At 48.2% G+C, this 19,402-nt stretch overlaps 1 protein-coding gene and 1 long non-coding RNA gene across 8 annotated transcripts in view; one reads left to right on the forward strand and one right to left on the reverse strand.

Moving 5' to 3' along the window:
- The window catches only part of SLC14A2 (solute carrier family 14 member 2), a 414,760-nt gene that overhangs the window by 33,708 nt on the left and 361,650 nt on the right, over nt 1-19,402 (reverse strand). Inside the window, exons 1-6 of one of the 2 annotated variants that reach the window (XM_082699318.1) lie at nt 18,970-19,322; nt 17,905-18,089; nt 13,171-13,351; nt 12,015-12,204; nt 7,300-7,428; nt 3,544-3,736 (exon numbers count right to left, since the gene is read on the reverse strand). In XM_082699318.1, coding sequence (XP_082555444.1) covers nt 3,544-3,736; nt 7,300-7,428; nt 12,015-12,204; nt 13,171-13,351; nt 17,905-18,089; nt 18,970-19,096 — 1,005 coding nt within the window. In that variant the 5' untranslated portion in view covers nt 19,097-19,322. Of the gene's footprint in view, nt 1-3,543; nt 3,737-7,299; nt 7,429-12,014; nt 12,205-13,170; nt 13,352-17,904; nt 18,090-18,969; nt 19,323-19,402 lie in introns of those variants that run through there. The other variant, XM_082699319.1, reaches the window with a different exon arrangement.
- LOC309848133 overlaps nt 17,300-19,402 on the forward strand; it is a 46,966-nt gene continuing 44,863 nt past the window's right edge. For 2 of the 6 annotated variants that reach the window (XR_014302832.1, XR_014302833.1), the window contains exons 1-2: nt 17,300-17,632; nt 17,761-17,940. This is a non-coding gene — a long non-coding RNA (uncharacterized lncRNA). The other 4 variants (XR_014302834.1, XR_014302835.1, XR_014302836.1 and 1 more) reach the window with 3 other exon arrangements.

Consider the following 19,402-nt stretch of genomic DNA (forward strand, 5'->3'; position numbering starts at 1 on the left):
GGAAAACAGAACAAAGCCAACTTCCCTGAGCCCGAGAGTCCTCTGCTGGGGGTGGGTGGTGGTGGCAGTCAATGAAGATGGTTAGCTTGACAGCCTGGTGACCCTTTTCTGCGCATGCTGAACCATCCCCATCCGAAAGAGGAGGGGAAGAAGGAAAGGAGGGAGACTGGCAGACGAGGCAGGGCGCTGGCCTGGGAGCTGCCTTCAGGGGCCTCTGCAGGAGCTCACGGCTTGATGGTGAATGTGTCACTTCTTCCTGCAGGGCTCTGGTGTCTACCTCTCTAATGGGAGGAGGCTGCCTTAGCAGATGATCTTCCAGCTTTAAAATTCTGCCGTCTCCACTCCATTACTAGGTGATGTGACCTCTTTGAGGGCGGGGCTTCTTTATGGCTGGGTGCACACTAGCCTCATATATGTGTACTGAGTGGCCCAGCAGTTCCCAAACCTGGCTGTGTGGTGGAATCATCTGGAGATGTTTTTTTTTTTTTTAACATATAATGTATTATTTGCGCCGGGGGTACAGGTCTGCGAATCATCAGGCTTATACATTTCACACTCACCATTGCACATACCCTCCCCAGTGTCCCTCACCCGCCACCCTAACCCTCCCTCCCCCCAACAATCCTCAGTTTGTTTTCTGAGATTAAGAGTCTCTTATCACCTAGAGATGTTTAAAAAAAAAAATGATGCCTGGCTCCTCCCCAACATTGTGACTTAACCGGTATGGGCCTGACCAGGGCCTCAGGAGATTATCACGGGCAATGAGTTTGGGGACCCCCGGGTTAGTTCCACATGACCTACTGTAGGTGCTGGGAGTTCATTGGACCTCTCCCTTGGGGTGGAATTTTGGACTTTGTAACAATCTGACTTAATTCTGGAGTCAGTCTGATTTCTTTAGAGGATAGTGTTTTGAGCTTTTAAGCTTTACCCATCCTGTGTCCAGATGGGTGGCCTTTCAGTCACCGAGGCCCATTTGGGCCAGAGCTTATAGCCCTGGGCCGGCATGACAGCATGGGGGTGCAGCTTACTTAAGGGAGCCCCGAGAAAGCTTTGTGCACGTTCAGGGAACAGCTTCCGGCAGGGAAGGGGTTAGAAGTCTACTCAGTAACTGCTCTACGACTTCCCCACGTCTGAGGAATGCAGGAGGGGGTTCCAGCTCCCCCTTCCCCCTGGGAACACAGGTTTGAAAGGCAAGCAGTCAAGAATGAGAGGAATGAAGGACAAGTAGCCTCCGAATGGAGCCCGAGTTCAGAAAGCTGCTTCCTCTGCCGGATCCGTATTTTAGCTTGGTGAACTGTGGCCCCGGGACTGCCTCCCTCCCCCTCCACCTGCTTTCCAACACTCTGGGGTGAAGGTGGCAGTCGGGTGTGCATGGAAATGTACTGAGCACCGGCCTCCTTCCTACCCCCTACCCCGGACGCTTCTCCTGTAAAGACGACAGTTTGGATGAACAAAAAGGAAGTCATTCTCGTCATTATTTTAAAGAGAAGGAGGGAAGGGGTGTTGGGCTGTGGATGGTTTGGAAGAAAAGGAGCCGGGGTCAGAGCAGTGGTGTGATGGGGAGCTTGGATGGGGAGCTTGGATGGATTTGTGGATTTGTGGATGACGTGGATTGGTTGGCCGGCCACTTTCTAGTTACGGTGAAGATGAACAAGAGGCCCCTCTTGTCTGTGGCTCTCCCCCATCAGCGGTCCCCTTGCTGCCGGACTGCAGAGCCTCACAGTGTGTGGCGGGGGTGGGGGGGGGACGCCGGGGCCCTTCCCTTTGGCAGGGCCACTTGGAGCCCACCTCGTGGTTGGGGCTTAAGGACAGAAGGGTCTGTGTCTCTAAGGCAGTGTGCCTAACTCTCGGACGAGGACCACTGGCGATCCTATCAGAGTTAGGGTTTTGCCTCTGCTCCCATCTCTGCTGTTTTCTACAGCAGAGGCTGGGCTTTCCTTTGAAAACCGGCTCCGTGCTCCGGCCCCAGACAAAACTTTACAAAGACAACATCTTTAAAAAAGGTTTTGTGTGGTTGGCAGCAGCATCTGCACGAGGGGTCTGGGAGCCTTTCCTGTCCCGAGAGGCTGCGGGTCAGAATGTAGCCCAGAGCCACGCTCCCCGCCCTGCCCTAGAAGCTGTGGTCCTGGAGCTGAGCCCCCCGGGGGTTTCAGTACATCTAGACTACAGTCAGTACATCTGGACGACAGGCTCGGCCGGGTGGTGAGGGCTCCGAAATCAGGTTGTCCCAACAGTACTGAAGACATGGGGTATGTCTGCAAGCATTCAAAAGGCAACCATGGAAAAGATATTCTGAATGACTCTAGAAAGTCAAGCCAGAACCAATGGGGGAAAGATGGAGGGCGTTGGATTTTGGGGGAAGGTAGAGAACACTCCAGCACTTAGTAAAGACATCCAATGAGGGCCGGACTGCACGGGGAAGCAGAGGGTTCCCCTCACTGTGGGGGCTCCGGCCGAGGTGCCCGTGCTGCCTGGGACGAGGCAGGTGGCGGCTCGCAGCCTGGGCTCTGCAGCAGGCTGCCTGGGTTTTACGCTCGGGCACAAGCTGCAGTTTGACGCTGGGCAACGATGGGCTCTGCGCCTCTGTTTTCTCATCTGGGAATGAGGATAATGACAGTACTTACAGTACGGGGCTATCATGAGGGCTGGTTAGACGAGTTCAGAAGCCGAGGGCTTGGAACAGTGTCCGGTAAGTAATAAACCTGCCCTCGTGTGAGCGCTTAGCCTTCTCTATTGTGCATCGACAAGGCCAAAGGTTACAATTCTATATATTTAATCTTACGTTAGATTTTTGTGACATCTCTTTATCCCCAGTGTCTAGACATCAGTAGAATAAATAAATATGTACATTTATGATAGGTGGATGTAAAGCAGAGTTTCTCAACTTCAGTATTATGGCATTTGGGGCTGCGCAGTTCTTCATCGTGGGAAGAGCTGCCCTGTGCGTAGCAGGACATTTGACTGCATCCCTGGTTTCAACCTGCTCGATACCGGGAGCACCCCTCCCCCCAATTTACACAGTTTAAAAAGTATCTGCAGACATTTGCCCTGCTCAGGAGGAAAAATCAGCCCTGCTTGAGACCCACTGAGATGGAAAGTACGTGAAAATTCATCCCCATCTTCTACGGATAATATCTTTAAAATCCTAATTTTGGTGTCTTGCCCCTCCCCCCAGCCATTTAGTATTTCTCCCCGAACCCCAGTGCTGCGTAGCATCAACTCGGCACTCGTCTGCGCACTTGTTTACTGTCTGTGTCCCCGTGGGGAGTGTGCACTGCAAAGGGGCAGAGAGGCTGTTGTCCTTTCAGTCCCCGTGGACTCCTCGTGTCCGATAATGTGCCGGCACATGTCGGGTCTTCAGTGAGGGTTTGGTGAAAGAGTATAGGGAGCTGGCATGGCCCTTCCCTGTCCTGCCCTTGTCCAGGGCCGTCATTTGGAGCTGCCTCTGGAGAAGCGGAGAGCCTGGGTAATCCACAGGCTGGTTACGGAGAAGCTGTATGATGGAAGCAAGGGTCCCAACTCAGCTGCCGCTGGGGAACTTACCAAGGGCATCTCCATCTCTGTCCAGGTGATGTTGGGCACTGAAGACATGGGCTCCACCAGCGTCGTGGGGAAGAAGAGGTTGTAGTGGCCGGTGGCTGCCAGGTACAGGGTCACTGCCATGTTGAAGGGCAGCGTGAAGACCGGGAGGTCCCACCTGCTGAAGATGGAATTCAAGGCACTGGAAAGAAGTGGGCTGAAGATGAGAGGGATAAAGGTTAATCTGTGCTCATCCTATCCTTAGGTTTATACCGTCTTGTTGGGTCTGGCCACAGTGCCACCCACTGTCCCCTCTCCTTGGCATGGCCATTCCTTACTCCTTTGAGACTCTAGTGGTCCAACTTATCTGGAACTGGGAATAAAGTGTTTGATTTAAGGTGACTCTTTGAGAAGCAACATTTTAAAGTGTTATCATTTGTTTTGAATAGAAACATTTATAAATTAAATATCTCCTTATTTCTTAAACCAAGAAAACCAAACAAAATGTCATCCTTAGAAATACCATGGATTGCCTTTGGATCATCAGGATGGACAACAGCTACTCTCTTGGGCTGTGATAACATTGTAGAAGTCTGTCCTCGTGGGAGGTAGCTGCTACGGCACGTAGAGGTCATGTGCGGGCTTGGATTCAGCTCAGATGTTCTGAGCTACTCTGGAAGCCACCCCATGAAGACAGAACCTTCGGTGGTTTGTGTCCTCTCTCTTCTTGGCCTCTTCCTTGGGAAGAGCATGCATTTTGGAGGCAGACCGAGCTGGGTCCAAATCCCAACTATTACACTTACCGAGTGAGCAGCACCAGGCACTGAAGCTCCCTGAGCTATACTTTCCTTCAAGGGACCAGCCACGGGAGACCCCTAACCCCCTGCATCTTCCACACTCAGCAAGCTGCTGGACGAAACATGAAGGAGTCACGTGCTCTGGCTGACTGGTCTCCCTTCACGACCATGAGCTTTAGTATCTTCTACCTGTAAACATTCTCCTCCTCTAACCCGATGTCCCCTCTAGAGAGTTTGCCCCAATTCTCCACCACCCTTCACAGCAGTTACTGCTCAAAAGATGGCTGTGCCCCGTCTTTTCTGAACCCATTCCAATCCTGTGTATGTTCTCCCCACGCCACGAAGTGGCTCTGGTCCAGTTCACCAATGACATCTATCCTGCCAAATCCATGGCCATTCCCTGCTCCTGTCATTTGACAGCTGGACACTCCCAATGGGATTGAAACACCTTCTGTTGGTGCTACCACAACTCTGCCCTTTCTTAGCTTGCTTCTTGCTTCTCCAGCCACTCCTCATGACCTCTTCTTTGTGGTTATTCCCCACCTCTGCTAAAGGGCATCCAAATATTGGAAGATTCATCCTATGGCTCTGCCTTGGGTCTTCTCTTTCTTAATTTTTACTGGGTGATATCCTTGACTCCCAAGGACAAAATATCTTCCGTATGCTTCTGCCCTCCAAATCTTGACTGTATCACAAAGTTCTGGATTTGTACAACGACTTCGTAGATGTTATGTAGGACATCTACATAGATGTTCGTAGATGTTGCTTCGTCAACATTTCTCCTTGGAAGTCTACAGCCTAATATATCCGAAAGGACACTTGATTTGTGCCATTTCCCACCACCGACCTGTTTCCCTCTGTGTCTTGTCCATCAAGCCAGGTGCTTAGGCAGACTGAAGGAGTACAGGGAATCTTCTTTGCTTCCTACCCCCAGTACTCCGTAGCCTCCCAGCGAGTCCTATTGCCCACACCTTCCTTAAAACACACTCTAAGCCCAACCTTTTCTCCCCGCATTCCTGTGTATCACCCTTGTCCAGACCATTCTCAATTCTCTGTGGGTTCCTGACGATGCTGCCAGCATCCACTCTTGTTCCAGTTAAAATCCTTTCTCTACATGGCATGAGTGATTTATTTAGATTTAAGTCATATCCTATCCCATCTCTATTTAAAACCGCTTTAACTGCTTCCCATCACTGTTGTAATAAAAATCAAAAAGTTTGCTCGATCTTCAAAGCAAATGGGGTCTAGCTCTCGCTTCCTTCTGCCCCCGCCTCCTGCCACTCCTTCGTTCACTGGGCATGACCCACCCCCGCCCCCGACCCATGGTCTTGTTTCCTGAACACGGGCACTCCTCCAGTTGGGGTCTGCATCAGATCGTCAGAGGGCAGCTGCCTTTTATCATTTAGGTGAAATCGCCCCCGTTCCCTCTACATAGTGGCCTTCCCTGACCACTCACGTCTGGAATCCCTGGACTCACTCTCTCTCCCGTTCACCCTGTTTTGCTTTCCTCATGGTACTAATCAAATCTTGACAAGATCTTTTTAATTAATTACTTGGGGACATTATTTCTATCCTTGTCAAGAAGAACATAGGCTCCAAGAGGATGGAGATCATCTCTTGTTCACAAGTATCCCCAGCATCTAGAATAGTCCCTGCACATAGCAGGCACTCAGCAAATATTTGTTGGCTAAATCTGGAAAATGGCACTACTGATGCCTACCTAATGGGCTGGATTTTGGGTTCTACACGATTAGATTAGTGAACACACTGGAATCACCGCAGAGTTGGGTGCTGGATGCTTTTTTGTCTGTTAAATTGGGGCATGGGGTTAGGGGTGGGGCACTGTAGACAGATGGCCACCGGGGACAGAGTGCCTGTGGAACTTGCTTAGAGATTTCATCTGTGTTGTTCTAACCCAAATGTGTGCGAATGAAGACAAGGTCTGCTACCCCAGACATAAGGGCAGGTGGGGGCATTGAAACCCCCGCAGAGATGGCTACTGTAGCTTTTTGTTCCAGTGGCTTCAGAAAGACAGAAACCCTAAGAAGAAACATAAATTGCCCAGAATGCTTAATGTAATTCATTTACAAGCACTACTAAAAAGTAATAACTCAGTACTTAAACTAAATTAAACTAACTGGTTTTAGTAATATCAGGAACCAAGGAAAGCCATGGACTTCTTAGAGATGTTAAAAATTAGTCAGCCTGTCTCGGAGCCGCAGGGTACAAACTGGAGGACGTAGGCTCCTGCCCTCTGGGTCTGGCAGGCCTTCAAGTCAACCCAGCCTCAGGCACCACAGAGGAGAGAGCTAAGACCTAACCCGCCCAGGCTCCCCACGAATACTGGTTCCCAAGACCCCTCCTCCTGACTTTTTTATTCCTTTGCAAAATGATGTGATTGCACAGCAGGATCTTGACTAATGCTTCTCGTTCAAAGCTTCTGTGCTTTCATTATAGACATTCTGCTCCAAGAGGGATCCTGTCCCAGGTGAGTTTTTAGCTTTTCTGTCTTGGTCAGGCCACGGTTTAGATGATTCCCATGTAGCCTGGAGGTTCTGGGTTCATCATCAAAAACTTTGTGAAAGTATGACCTGGGGCCAGTTACTTAACCTCTTCATGTCTTGGTCTTCCTTCCTGTAAACTGGGGACAATAGTAACCTCACCTGGCTTAGCTCTGTGCCTGGCTTGTAGGAAATCTGCAATAAATGTTAGCCTTTATTATTAAAACTATCATTCAAGGAAGATTATTAGCACTATAAAAAACCTGTTCTCATTGCTGCTCTAAAGGGTTCCTGTTATTCCAGAATAAAAAAATGATCTGCTGTATCGCAGCCACATTCGTGGATCTTCACTATGTCCTGTGGGACAAGCCAGTCTGACGAGGAAGCCCTGGGCTCCAGGGGGTCCAGGTCCCCGTCCAGGGGAAGACGTAAGCACCTCAGGGCCCCGTGGGTCTGTGAGCAGAAGGAATGAGGTGTCTCACCAGGTCATGGCCGTGAAGGTCACAGGAAACAGAAGCCACCAGTAATAGTCCCACTTCTCAGAGAACACGGCCAGGAGCAGTCCTACCAGCAACCCATTGTACCCGTGGAGGCCGGAGGCAATGGCAGACCTGGGCAGAGGGGGAAGAGACAGTTTGCATTTTAATTTGGTGGTGCTTGTAGGGCCCCCTTGGGACTCCCAGGAAAAAGTCAGCTTACTCCTGATTCTGGGCAGTCTCGCGGCTGCCAGCACCTTCTTACACTGTCTTAACCCAAAGGCCGAGAAGCGATTGCCAGCACCTTCCTAGATACGCCCCTCCCCACAGCCCCGATTACCCTTGCTGTTCTAGAATTAAGTCTTCTCACTGTGTCTGAGTTCGCCTCTTAGCTTCTCAGGGGGGTCTCGGACTGCTAAGTACAGTGGGGGATCTAACAGAAACCTGAGGTATGACACTGGGGATGGTGTGTGTGTGTGTGTGTGTGTGTGTGTGTGTGTGTGTGTACAGGAGACAGTGAGAAGGGAGGAAGAGAAAGAGGAGGAGAGAGTGCATTCTGACTGCACACTGCATTGTGTGAGCTGTACTTGTGACCTGCCCTCCCTCCAAGGACGACAGTGTGTCCCAGCGTGGAGGAGCTAAGCCCGCTGGGGCTGTGTCCGTGCCTCTCCACTCTGCAGGGCAGGGAGAGGCCCAGAGGAGGGGAGAAGCCGAGCCCGAGTCTATTCTCTCTTCGTTTCATCAGGGAAGTCTATGTGCACCTAAGCCTCTCTCCCGGATGCTAATGAACACTGCCCTTGGTCCTCGCCATAGCTCTGCTGGCTGGGAGAAGGGAATGGGGTGACCGAGGGACCAGGCAAATCACCGCAAGACACCTGTCTGAGCTTGAGCCTTGTCTCTGTCCTTGACTGGAAGTTGCCCGCTGGAGCTCGTCTGACTGACAGCATTGTAATAACAGACACCAGTGTCTGTCTGGTGCACAGAGGGCTCTAGGCCCTGCCTAGTCGTGGAATGCACGCGTGTGAATGCCAGAGTGAGTTCTTCACCGAGCGGCCATGTGTGCCCAGCAGAGGCGTCTGGAAGCAGGAGCTCCCTGAGAGGGAGGGAGGGAGCTCTGGCGAGAGGAGGGCTCCTGCTGGGCGGAGGCCATGGCTTAGGTCTGGAAGGAAGGGAGCTTTCAGCTCTGCAGAGGCCAGGAGATCAGCTCAGCCGGATGGGGGAGAGTGCGAGCAGCTGGAGGGCGGGAGGGGACGTCATTGCGGAGTTGCCAACAAGAAAAGCCGAACACATGGCACTTGTGGGGGGACATTGCCTGGGACATGGGACAGTAGGTGGCCTGCTCCTGAGGCTATGAACATATGGAGCAGCTGGAGACGGGCGGGGGTTGGGAGGGAAGACCACTGGCGCTCAGAATGTCCCCGGGACTAGAAAATCTATCTGAAAAGCAGAAACTCATGTTTGGGAAAAATACTTATTTTTAGATGTGTTTGCCTTTATCTACATTTTCCCATTTCTGTTTAGTGTTAGAATTTAGTACTTTTTTGGTTTTAATACCAGTTGCTTCAGGCAAACTGAGCAAAGATGCCTGGCCCCTCCTGGGAGCTGGCCTGTGGCCCTAGGGACAGAGTGTAGGGGGAACAGTGAAAACAAGGGAGTCCAGGGAAGACAAAATCAGGGCCACATCCAAGGGCTCCCTCCACAGCTGCCCCTCCCTGGAGATGTCCCCTCTCAGAACACTCCTCTACCAAACCTTTGGTGGCTTCTGGGTTTGGTTGTCAAAAACGAAACCATTACCTCATGTCCCACTCTGACCATCAAAAACATTAAGGTAGGTTTAACCCCAAAGACAAAAAGGTCTTCATGAGGACCACGTTCCATCAGGACAGTGAGGCATTAGTGTTGCTGACCTTGATGAGTTCCTGTCTCTGAAGTGCAGTGTCTGGGCTAGAGGGGATAATGTAGCAGGGATAAGGGGAGACGAGGGGCTAATGCAGGAGGTGGGGGGTAGGACCAGTGGACAGGAAGTAGGGGAGGTCATGGGAATGGGGGTAGGGGAGTAGGGCTGGTGGTGAGGGTCCGGGGTGGTTATGATTAGAACACGCAGCTGTGTCAGTGCTTTCTTGGTGAAGGCAGGGCTCCTTGGAAGGATGTGCATGTGAATACGGAGTAGGGCACCTGGACCTTTGACCTGATGGTGTAGAACACGGTGCTGACCTATCAGCAACTAAGCTGGGGTCTTTTCTAGGCACGGTAGTAGAATACGGAGCAGTCAAAAGGGACTTCCTGTCCTGAATGTGCTTAGAACATGGCCAGCGAGAGAAGCCTCAGAAAGCAATTAGAGAACCATCCCATATAGTTATTGGGGTATGTTCTGGGCTTGTCCAGTGAGAAAGGAGGGTTCAGAGAGCACTGAGGTAATCAGGGGTGGCTCCCTATAGGAGGGGGGCTTGAAAGGATGGCAGGATTAGATAGGCAGAAGCGAAAGTGCTTGCCTGGGAAGAGTGGGATGTTGAGTGGGAGATGTGGGGGTACCCGGTGGAGAAAGCTTTGGAACACAAACTGGCACACAGTTGTCTTAGGGAAAAGTCTGGGAGGATTAGGCAGGCGTGGTGGGTGTGTCTGCTGCAATCCTGAGGTCCATGAAGCAGCTCTTTGAATGGCCTGGCAAGTTGACCAGTAGATTATGGTTGGGAAGAAGGTCAGAGAATCAGACTGTCAGCACAGGAAGGGACTCTGGCTCCTTGAAGGTGAGATAATAAGTCGCAGCTCTCACCGATGAGGACAATGGGGCCAGGAGGGGAAGCCCTAGCTCAAGGTCACATAGCTAAAGAGGCAGTGGGCTGGACAGAGTTCAAGTGAGTTTTACCAAACGGTGATGAAGCAGTGAGACGAGTTAATCCTGTCCGGGGCCCAGTTCTATGCTAGCTGCCCATGAGATGATAAGGAGAAATAGGGAAACTACTGGTTGAAAAAGAAACACAAAACCCTGGCTGGAGCCCATTTTTTATGTCACACACCAGATCTTCACCCTAAAGAATTCAGCCTCTCAGCATCCAATTTGGAACGGCCTCCTGGCTTGCTGGAATCAGCGTGGTCCCCCAAGGCCACCCAAGAGGTGCATGAATGGCTCCTCAAGGGAGACAAGTTGACTCACAGATTTGCCTTGGTGGCATCTAGATGTCGGGGGCGGGCCTGAAGGAGGTGTGGTGATGGTCACCCCACAGTCTGCTCTGATTACACCCCACTCTCTGGGTTTACCAGGGAGCCTGTGGCCTTGCTGTCCCTGCTGTCTATGTGACAGGGAGAGCACTCACCTCAGCCTGGAAGATGCAGACCATGGGTCCCAGCTCGAGCCCTGCCACCCCCTGACTGGCACCCTGGGTAAGCGCCTGGCCTCTCCCTGCTGTCGTTCTCTTACTCGTGACGTGTGGACCCTCTTACCTTCACTTTCTGCCTTGGGCAGTGGCAGTGAGAATCACATGAAACAAGGCATGACAGCGCTTCTCAATCTTTTTGACAGAAACCCACAGTAAGGAGGGAATATATTTGGTAGCATGACCTAGTTCTCTCTCTCTGTCCTTCTCCATACTTCCCCCACAAACACAACATGTCCCACATTAATGAAACAAAAATTTTGCAAAGTATCTACTATATACGAAAGACTCTATTTTAATTTATTCTATTTTTTTTATTTTTAAATTTTTAAAAATTTCCTTTCAGTGTACCAGAATTCATTGTTTATGCACCACACCCAGTGCTCCATGCAATCCGTGCCCTCCTTAATACCCACCACCAGGCTCACCCAACCTGCCAACCCCCGCCCCCTCAAAACTCTCAGACTGTTTGTTTTTCAGAGTCCATAGTCTCTCATGGTTCATCTCCCCCTCCTATTTCAATGATTTTAATTTTTAAAAATGCTGTTGACAATTAATTCATGATCCACAAATGAATGCATGACCCCCAGATTGAAAAGCACTAAGAATGCGGGCAATCCCAAATGTCTCTGATCGTCAGGAGTACCCAGAAGGATATTGTTAAAAACACTCCTTCCCAGACACAGGGGGTGGGACTATCTGAGGGAACAGAAGTGGTTGGCTGAAGAAGACACATTTCTTAACGGTCAGTCCAGGTGATTCCAGGCATCAGGAACGTTTGGGGCATGGGCCACAGTCTGAGGAAATGCTCCCCTTATATAAAATGCTACTTGTTCTTGTTCCTGAATTTTGTGGCCACCAGTACGGGGGTGGGGGGCGGTGCTGCCTCCTGCCTCCACTCTGCGCTCTCTCTTCCCTCTCCCAGATCCCATATTTGCAGCTGAAATGTTGCCCTCTCTCATCGCCTACCAACACTCAGAGAGAGATGTCTGTCTTTTCTGAGCTCTCCAGGATATACGGTCTCTTATTATTCTGAGACATTTCTTGCCTCAACTAGACTGTAGGCTCCATGAGGGAAGAGCCTCTTAAGTGTTGCTCTGCATCTGCCTTCCAGGGAATGTTTCCAGAAGGATCTACAGTCAAAAGAATTCTAGTGCTGTCACTTACTTTAAGCACAGGAATAGTTTCATTCTGTTTAATTTTACAGAGAACTCCAGTGACTGGTTCAAAGTTGATCTTCGGGAGACTCTGGGCTGGCTGGTAGGATAAGGTTGGCTAATCACTCACGTAAAACACTTCTCTATCTGTCCACCTCAAGACCCTGCGACCACCGGGTCACGGACCTACCTGTCCTGGTTCAAGGCGAGGGCAGTTAAGGTTGAGACCACTGCCCCTAGGCCCCCAGTAATTGTCCACCAGGGATTCTGGATCAGGAGTCCTATGAAGATGATGAGCCCGCTGAGAGGGTTGTTGACAAACATCACCTGGGCAGCCCCCCTCAGGACCCAGTCCGTGAACTGGATGGTCAGAGGCTTATCTGAAAGACAGCGGCAGAGCCATCAGCAGGGGCCAGCCTGTGCTTCCCTGCCGGACCACTGGCTGGCGCGCCAACCAAGGCAAACAGGGATGCACGGGCCCGGACACTTCCTCTCCTTCGGCCCGGCCCCCAGCCCAAGGCTCTGAGTGGCGAGGCAATCAGTCCCCAGTGGGTGTTAGTTTTTGCCATACAGACTGAGGCACCGTGCTGAGACCAATTTAACGCCGTTCCAGCCATCAGCTTGGTTGGCAAGGACGCCTCGGGAGCATTCCAAGGGAAATTTATTGGTCCAAAGGAAGGGGTGAGGTGGGCAGGAAACTCTCTTGTTGTGTTGTGCCGTGTGGCTCAGTTGAGAGCTGTATCTGAGCAGCAAAGAAAGGAGTCTGGAGGAAAGGCGCTGGCAGGGAAATGCTTTGAGCCCGGCGCTGCAACTGCATTGAGCTAGGACCGGGCCAGGGGCAGGGGAGAAGCCAGGCCTGGAAGAGGGGATATATATCCTACCTCACTCTCTCGTTCGGTTTCCAGGACAGCCTCTACAGGTGTGGGGGAGGAGGATAGGGGTGCTTATTGCAGTACTTAGTTGAGGGGCACTAGGACAAGAAAGACATTGAAAGGAAAGCACGAACCTTGGAACACGGGGGAAGGCCATATCACATCTCCTCAGCACACGGTGATAGGTGTGGAACAAGGGAAGGAACGACTGGGGAATGGCTTATATGTTGCTAAGGTGGTTGTCTTGAACCTATTCCGTGTAGGGTTGAAGAATTTGCAAAGAACTAAAATCAGTGAAATACATTTAACTCTGAAACCACGGAAATTCCAAGTTATTGGGCTACCTCAGACCTACACGCAGACAACTCGGCGGAAGCACGCCGACTGTGAGATTTCTCGCACTGGGTGAGGGAGGCAGCAGCTTCGTCCAGCCAGGTCTCAGGGAGGCTGTTTCTTCCCCGGGTGTTTGCTTACCTTTCAGCCAGCTCCTGCACTCCTTCATCTCCCCCGTGAGATAGCCCACTGCTTGGAGGAGGCTGAAGCCCCCCACGCCGGCAGAGCCTTGATGGGCTGCCCCGCTTTCTCTCCTTTTACTCCGTTCACTGGGTTTTTCCATTTTCACAATATGGCTGTCTTCATTGGATGGCCGGAGATCCTTTTAAGAGAAACCGTGACAAACGATCATACAATACAGCTTTCTGAGAGCAGGAGCTCTTGGGGATAGAGAAGCTTGTCAGCTGTTCTGATAAAGATAAATGATCATAAGACCCCTGTCCACTCTCTACTGCTGCCCAGGGTGTGCCGCACACAGGCCAGTCTTCCAGGATGACTACACATTCTTCACTGCAGGGTTTCGTAAACGTTTGCAAACGTTTGATCCCTTCTGTCAGTTTGGCAAGACCCTGGACTTGTTTTCAGAATCTTGTTTGGAAATGAATAACATAAATAGGATTGCAAAGAAAACCAGTTATATTTAAAAATAAAAAAGTCTGTGATAGACGTGCAGGTGCAGCCAATCCCATACCCGTTATAATTTTAGAGTAGCAATGAGTGAGGACATGGGGCCAGTACAGACCACATGTCAGGCCATAAGATAAATAAAGCATTTTTACAATAAAAAAAGTATAAATAAATTTAAAGGCATTGAAATCATACAAAGGATGTTCTCTCTCTTTTTAAAGATTTTATTTATTTGAGAGAGAGAGAGAGAGAGAGAGGGTACAAGCAGGGGGAGCAGCAGAGGGAGAGGGAGAAGCAGGTTGTCTGCTATGCAGGGAGCTTGACTCAGGTATCCATCCCACGACCCTGGGGTCATGCAGGCAGACAGTTAACCAACTGAGCCACTCAGGCATCCCTGTTCTCTCTCTTCTTTAAAGATTTTAATTTTAAGTAATCTCTACACAAAAGGGGCTTGAACCCACATCCTCAAATTCAAGAGTTGCACACTCTAGCAACTAAGCTAGCCAGGTGCCCCCAAAGTATGTTCTTTGATCATGATGGTGTGAATTTAGAAATCAAAAGCAAAAGGAAATTTGGGAAATAATGTGGCAATTAATCCACGTGCTCCTAAATAATCAATGGATCAAAGAGGAAATCAGAAGAAAAATTAGAAAAATACTTTGAGATGAATGAAAACAAAACCACAATCTTTCAAAACTTATGAGATGCAGTTAAATCAGTATTTGAGGGATACTGTAGGTGTAAAGATCTATATGAAGAAAAGAAATATCCTGCATCGACAACCTAACCTTTTACTTTAAGAAAGTAGAAAAACAACAGTGAACTAAACCCAAAGCAAGTAGAAGGAAGGAAAAATAAACACTATCATGAAAATAGATGAAATAGAAAATAAAAACTATAGAAAATCCATGAAACTAAAAGACAGTTCTTTGCAAGGATCAGAATTGACCAACCTTTATTAGATTGACCAAGGGAAAAAGAGAAGATTGAAACTATCAGAATCAGAAATGAGAGAGGAGACATTACTACCAACCCTCAAGAAATAAAAAGGGTTATAAGAAAAAGGACTCTAAAGAAATGAATAATTGTATGCTAACAAATCAGATAACCTAGATGAACTGGATACATTCCTAGGTAGATAGGCACAAGTTATCAAACTGACTCAAGAAGAAACAGAAAATCTGAACTGACTTACAACAAAGTAAATGATTAAATTAGTAGAACAAAAACAAAAACAGCAAGCAAAACACTTCCCACAAAGAAAAACCCAAGTTCAGATGGCTTTACTTGTACATTTTGCCAAATCCTTAAAGAATTAATAGATCTCAAAAACTAGAAGAGAGGGCAATACTTTCTAGCACATTCTATGAGGCTAGTATTACCTTAACACCAAAGCCAGACAAAGACCTCACAGGAAAGGAAATTACAGATCAATCTGCTTTGTAAATACAGATGCAAAAATCCTTGACAAAATACTACCAAACCAGATTCAGTAATACACAAAAATAATTATGGCCAAATGGGATTTATTCTCAGAATTCAAAACTGTTTCAACATATAAAAATCCATAATTATTAATATTGATGAAGTGAAAGAAAAAACCCACATGATTAGCTCAATAGACAGAGAAAAACCATTTGAAAAATTTAACAGCCCTTCCAGATAAAAACATTTAGCAAATAGGAATAGAAAGGAAATTCCTCAACTTAATTAAGGCTATTTACTAAAAACCCACAGCTTATATATAATGGTGATAGATGGGACACTTTCCCTTTAAGATCAGGAATGAGAGAAATGAAAGAAAGACGTTGGTTCTCATCACTTCTGTTCAACATCGTACTGCAAGTTCTAGCCAGAGCGATTAGGTAAGAAAAAAACAAACACAAGGGACCCAGATTAGAGAGAAAGAATTTAAACCATCTCCATTTGTAGATGGCACATTCTGTTTTATGAAATCTTCTTAAAAAATCTATTTAAAAAATACCAAAAGACTATTAAAGTTAATAGACAAGTTCAGCAAATTTGCTAGGTAGAAGATCAACATATAAAAATCAATTTTATTTTTATACAGAGGCAATGAACAATCCAAAAATATAATGAAGAAAATGATTCTATGATTGCATGAAAAAGAGTAAAATATTTTGGAATAAATTAAACAAAAAAGGCCTTGTATACTAAACTAAAGATTTTGTATAAGTTTTTTTATACTAAAAACTACACAACATCAAAAGAAATTAAGGACTTAAATAAATGGAAATATATCCTGTGTCCATGGATTGGAAGACTTGTTAAAGATGTCAGTACTCCTTAAGCTGATCTACAGATTTAATACAATCCCTATCAAAACCCCAGTTGCCTTTCTTTTTCCTGCAGAATTTTAAAAGTCGGATCCTAAAGTAATATAGAATAGAAATGTAAGGGTCTCAGAATAAAGTAGCCTTGAAAAGGAAAATAAATTTGGAAGACTCACAGTCTTGATTTCAAAAGTTACTACAAAGCTATAATAATCAAGATAGTGTGGTGCTGGCATAAAGACAGACACATAAATCAGTTAAATAAAGTTGAGAGATCAGAAGTAAGTTCATGCACTATGGTCATGGGAATGCCAAAACAGTTTAATGGAGAATGGATAGCCTTTTCAATAAACGGTGCTGGGGCAGCTGGGTATCTACTTGCAGAAGATTGAAGTCAGACCCTCACTTGATACCATATTCAAAACCTAACTCAAAATGGTTGAAAGACGTACATGTGAGTGTTAAAATATAAAACTGTTAGAAGAACATAGGATGGAATCTTTGTGACCTTGCGTAAGAAAATGGTTTCTTAGATATGACACTAAATGCATAAGCAATCAAAGTCAATATAGATAAATCAGACTTAGAATCACAAACTTTGTGCTTCTAAGGACACGACCCAGACTGTGAAAAGACAGAATGGGAGAAATTATTTGTGAATCATATAATGGGCAAGGGCCTAATATCCAGAATATATAAACAACTGTTACAACTCCACAATAAAAAGACAAACGACCCAACTGAAAAAATGGGCAAAGGACTTCAAAAGACATTTTTTTTCCCCTAAGAAGATATACAACTGGTCAGTAAGCACATGAAAAGATGCTCAACATCAGCTTGACATTAGGGAAATATAAATCAAATCACAGTGAGATGTCAGTTCACATCCACCCAGGCCATTAATAAAAGGACAGTATCAAGTTTTGACAAGGAGGAGGAGGGACACGACGTGTACACTGCTGGGGAGAACCCACAGTGACCCAGTGACTCTGGAAAACGGGCTGGCAGCGCCTGAAAATGTTAAACGTAGAGTTACCATATGACCCAGGAATTCCACTTCTGGATGTATACCCAGGGAAAGAAAAATATGTATTTGCACAACACCTTTTACACAAATGCTCATGGTAGCGTTTTTTTGTAACAGGCAAAAAGTGGAAACACCCAAATGTCCAGCAACCGAGGAATGGGTAAATAAACTACAGTATACTCACACCATGAAATGTGGTTTGGCCATAAAAAGTAATGATGTACCGATTCGTGCTACGACAAGAATGCACCTGAAAATATTATGCTAAATGACAGAAGCATTTCACCAAAGCCCGTAAATTATATGATTCCACTTACACGAAATGTACCAAAGAGGCAACTCCACAGGGACAGAAAGCAGATGGGAGGTGACAGGTGTGGAGGAGGGAACGCAGAGTGATTGCTGAGTGTTTTGAGTTTCTTTTCGAGGTGATGAAAATATTCTGGAATTCACTGGTGGTGATGTTAGTGGACTTTGTAATTATGCTAAAAACCAGTGAAATGTATATTTTAAAGGGCTGAATTTTACGGTATATCGATTTTATCTCATTAAAAACAAAACTTTAGTGGTCCTGGGTCCCTCTCCACTGCATCAGTTCAGGGAGCATTAAAACTTGCCTTTGGACACAGGCCTGCCTTTGGGAGCCGATGATAAGGTAAGTCAAGGGAGCAGGTCTAAGCGGAAGGATGTGGGGGACTGGCTGGAAGACTGGTGCGTGAGTGTGTGCATTCCCTACTTGTCTTGAAAATCGTGTTGCACACAGAACCCCATTTTCCATCATAGGCCAAATAGGACCAAGCAGGGGTGTGAGCCTGTGCTGACTGGGGACAGAACATCGCCGGGCAGTTGCCCTTCCGTGCCATTATGCAGTGTGTGCCCACCCCGCTCCTTCTCCCCGGGAGGCGTGCTGGGAGGGACTCTCCTCACCTTCTCTTCGGGCATCTCCAGGAGGGGCAGTGCCGGGTGTGTATCCTGGGGGCTTGAGGGCCAGCTCGGGTTGGTAAACTCTGACTCATAAAGTTTGCATCTGCTGGAAAGAGGCTCGGCCAGGAGAGGTCTGCTGTGAGTATCAGACATTTCCCTCCGGGGGTGGTTGCTCAGAGGTCCTGCAACTGGAGAGGAAAGGGGGACAAGGGTGAGTCAGGATGGGGCCCAGAGGAACTTGGCGGAGGCTGGATGGAGTCCTCCGGAGGCATGCGACCAAGCGCTGTTGCCAAGGGGGCCTGGGGCCAGTCCTCCACCAGGGCGGTCCTACCTTTCAACATGCCCCCATTCACCCACCTGCAGAGGACAGTCCTTTTCTGCTATGAAGTGTTCCCTGACCACGCAGTGGGAACAGATGCCTTTCTTTTTCTTCTGGTCACGGAGACATTTTTTCTCTACCTTTTCTATTATCCATTGTGCTGTTTTACTGTAGCCTTTGTAAGTCCACTTTCCCTTTGATAGCCACACATGGACCTGAGTCTTCCAATGGAGTGGGGCTCTAAGAGAAACCCATTTTCTTACTTGCTGTGGAGCTTAAATTGATTATGGATTATGGGCTACCTCCAGTCCCCTCCCCTCTTCCCTCTGCCCTCAGTGCTCTTTCTAGCACCTTCCTCCTCGTCCTTCCTCAGGAACAGTACTAAGGCAGCAGCCCTGGTATGATCCACTAGAAGCTGTGGGTGCCAGGCTGGAGGTCCCTCTGTGTGGGGCTCCCTCTCCCTTCGCTACCTGGACCAGAGCTCAGGCCATGACCAGCTTGTGGAGCAGCCTTTGCCCGCGGTTCTCAGTTTCCTGGTTCACTATGGCTGCCGCCTGATAGAGCTTGCTTCTTCCTACTCGGCCACCGTAGCTGTTCTCTTCTGCAGCCTCCTCCGGCTCACGGATGTCTTCATTTACGTTACCGTTTCCTTGACAGGTGGATTTGGACCTGCACGGCCCCCTCTCAGTATGACCTAGAGTTTTCCCTACTGTTCCATGAGGCCTCCCCCGAGTTGCAAGACAGCATACCTTCGGACGGTGTTTGCAGATCCCTAACAGGGGTGCCAGCCTTCCTCATGCCCACCTCTGCAGACACTGCTAAGGGACTGCAGGTTTCTCTTCCAAAGCAGAGGAAGTCCCCTTCCTGTGCTTGCATGAGTGCCCTTTCCTGGGGTTATTTCCTACTCCCGATGACAGGAATTCGTGTTCTTCTGTTTCTTCCAGACCCCTCCCACCTTGCTGGTGCAGAAAGCCCTCTTCTTTGAGGTGTATACTATTCCCTCACTGCCCACTGCTAGGTTCCTGACTTCCTGGTCATTCACTCATTCAGTGAAGAATTTAGGGGCTCCCACGAGTCATCTTCATCTCCACTCCAATAATTTTCAGCAACATCAATGTCTGGACATTGACACTGACCTCAACTCATCACTTCCTTCTCTGACTTTGCAGACCCTTGTCTTCC

Source organism: Mustela nivalis (genome assembly GCF_964662115.1).
Source record: "Mustela nivalis genome assembly, chromosome: 14".
NCBI classification, from domain to species: domain Eukaryota; kingdom Metazoa; phylum Chordata; class Mammalia; order Carnivora; family Mustelidae; genus Mustela; species Mustela nivalis.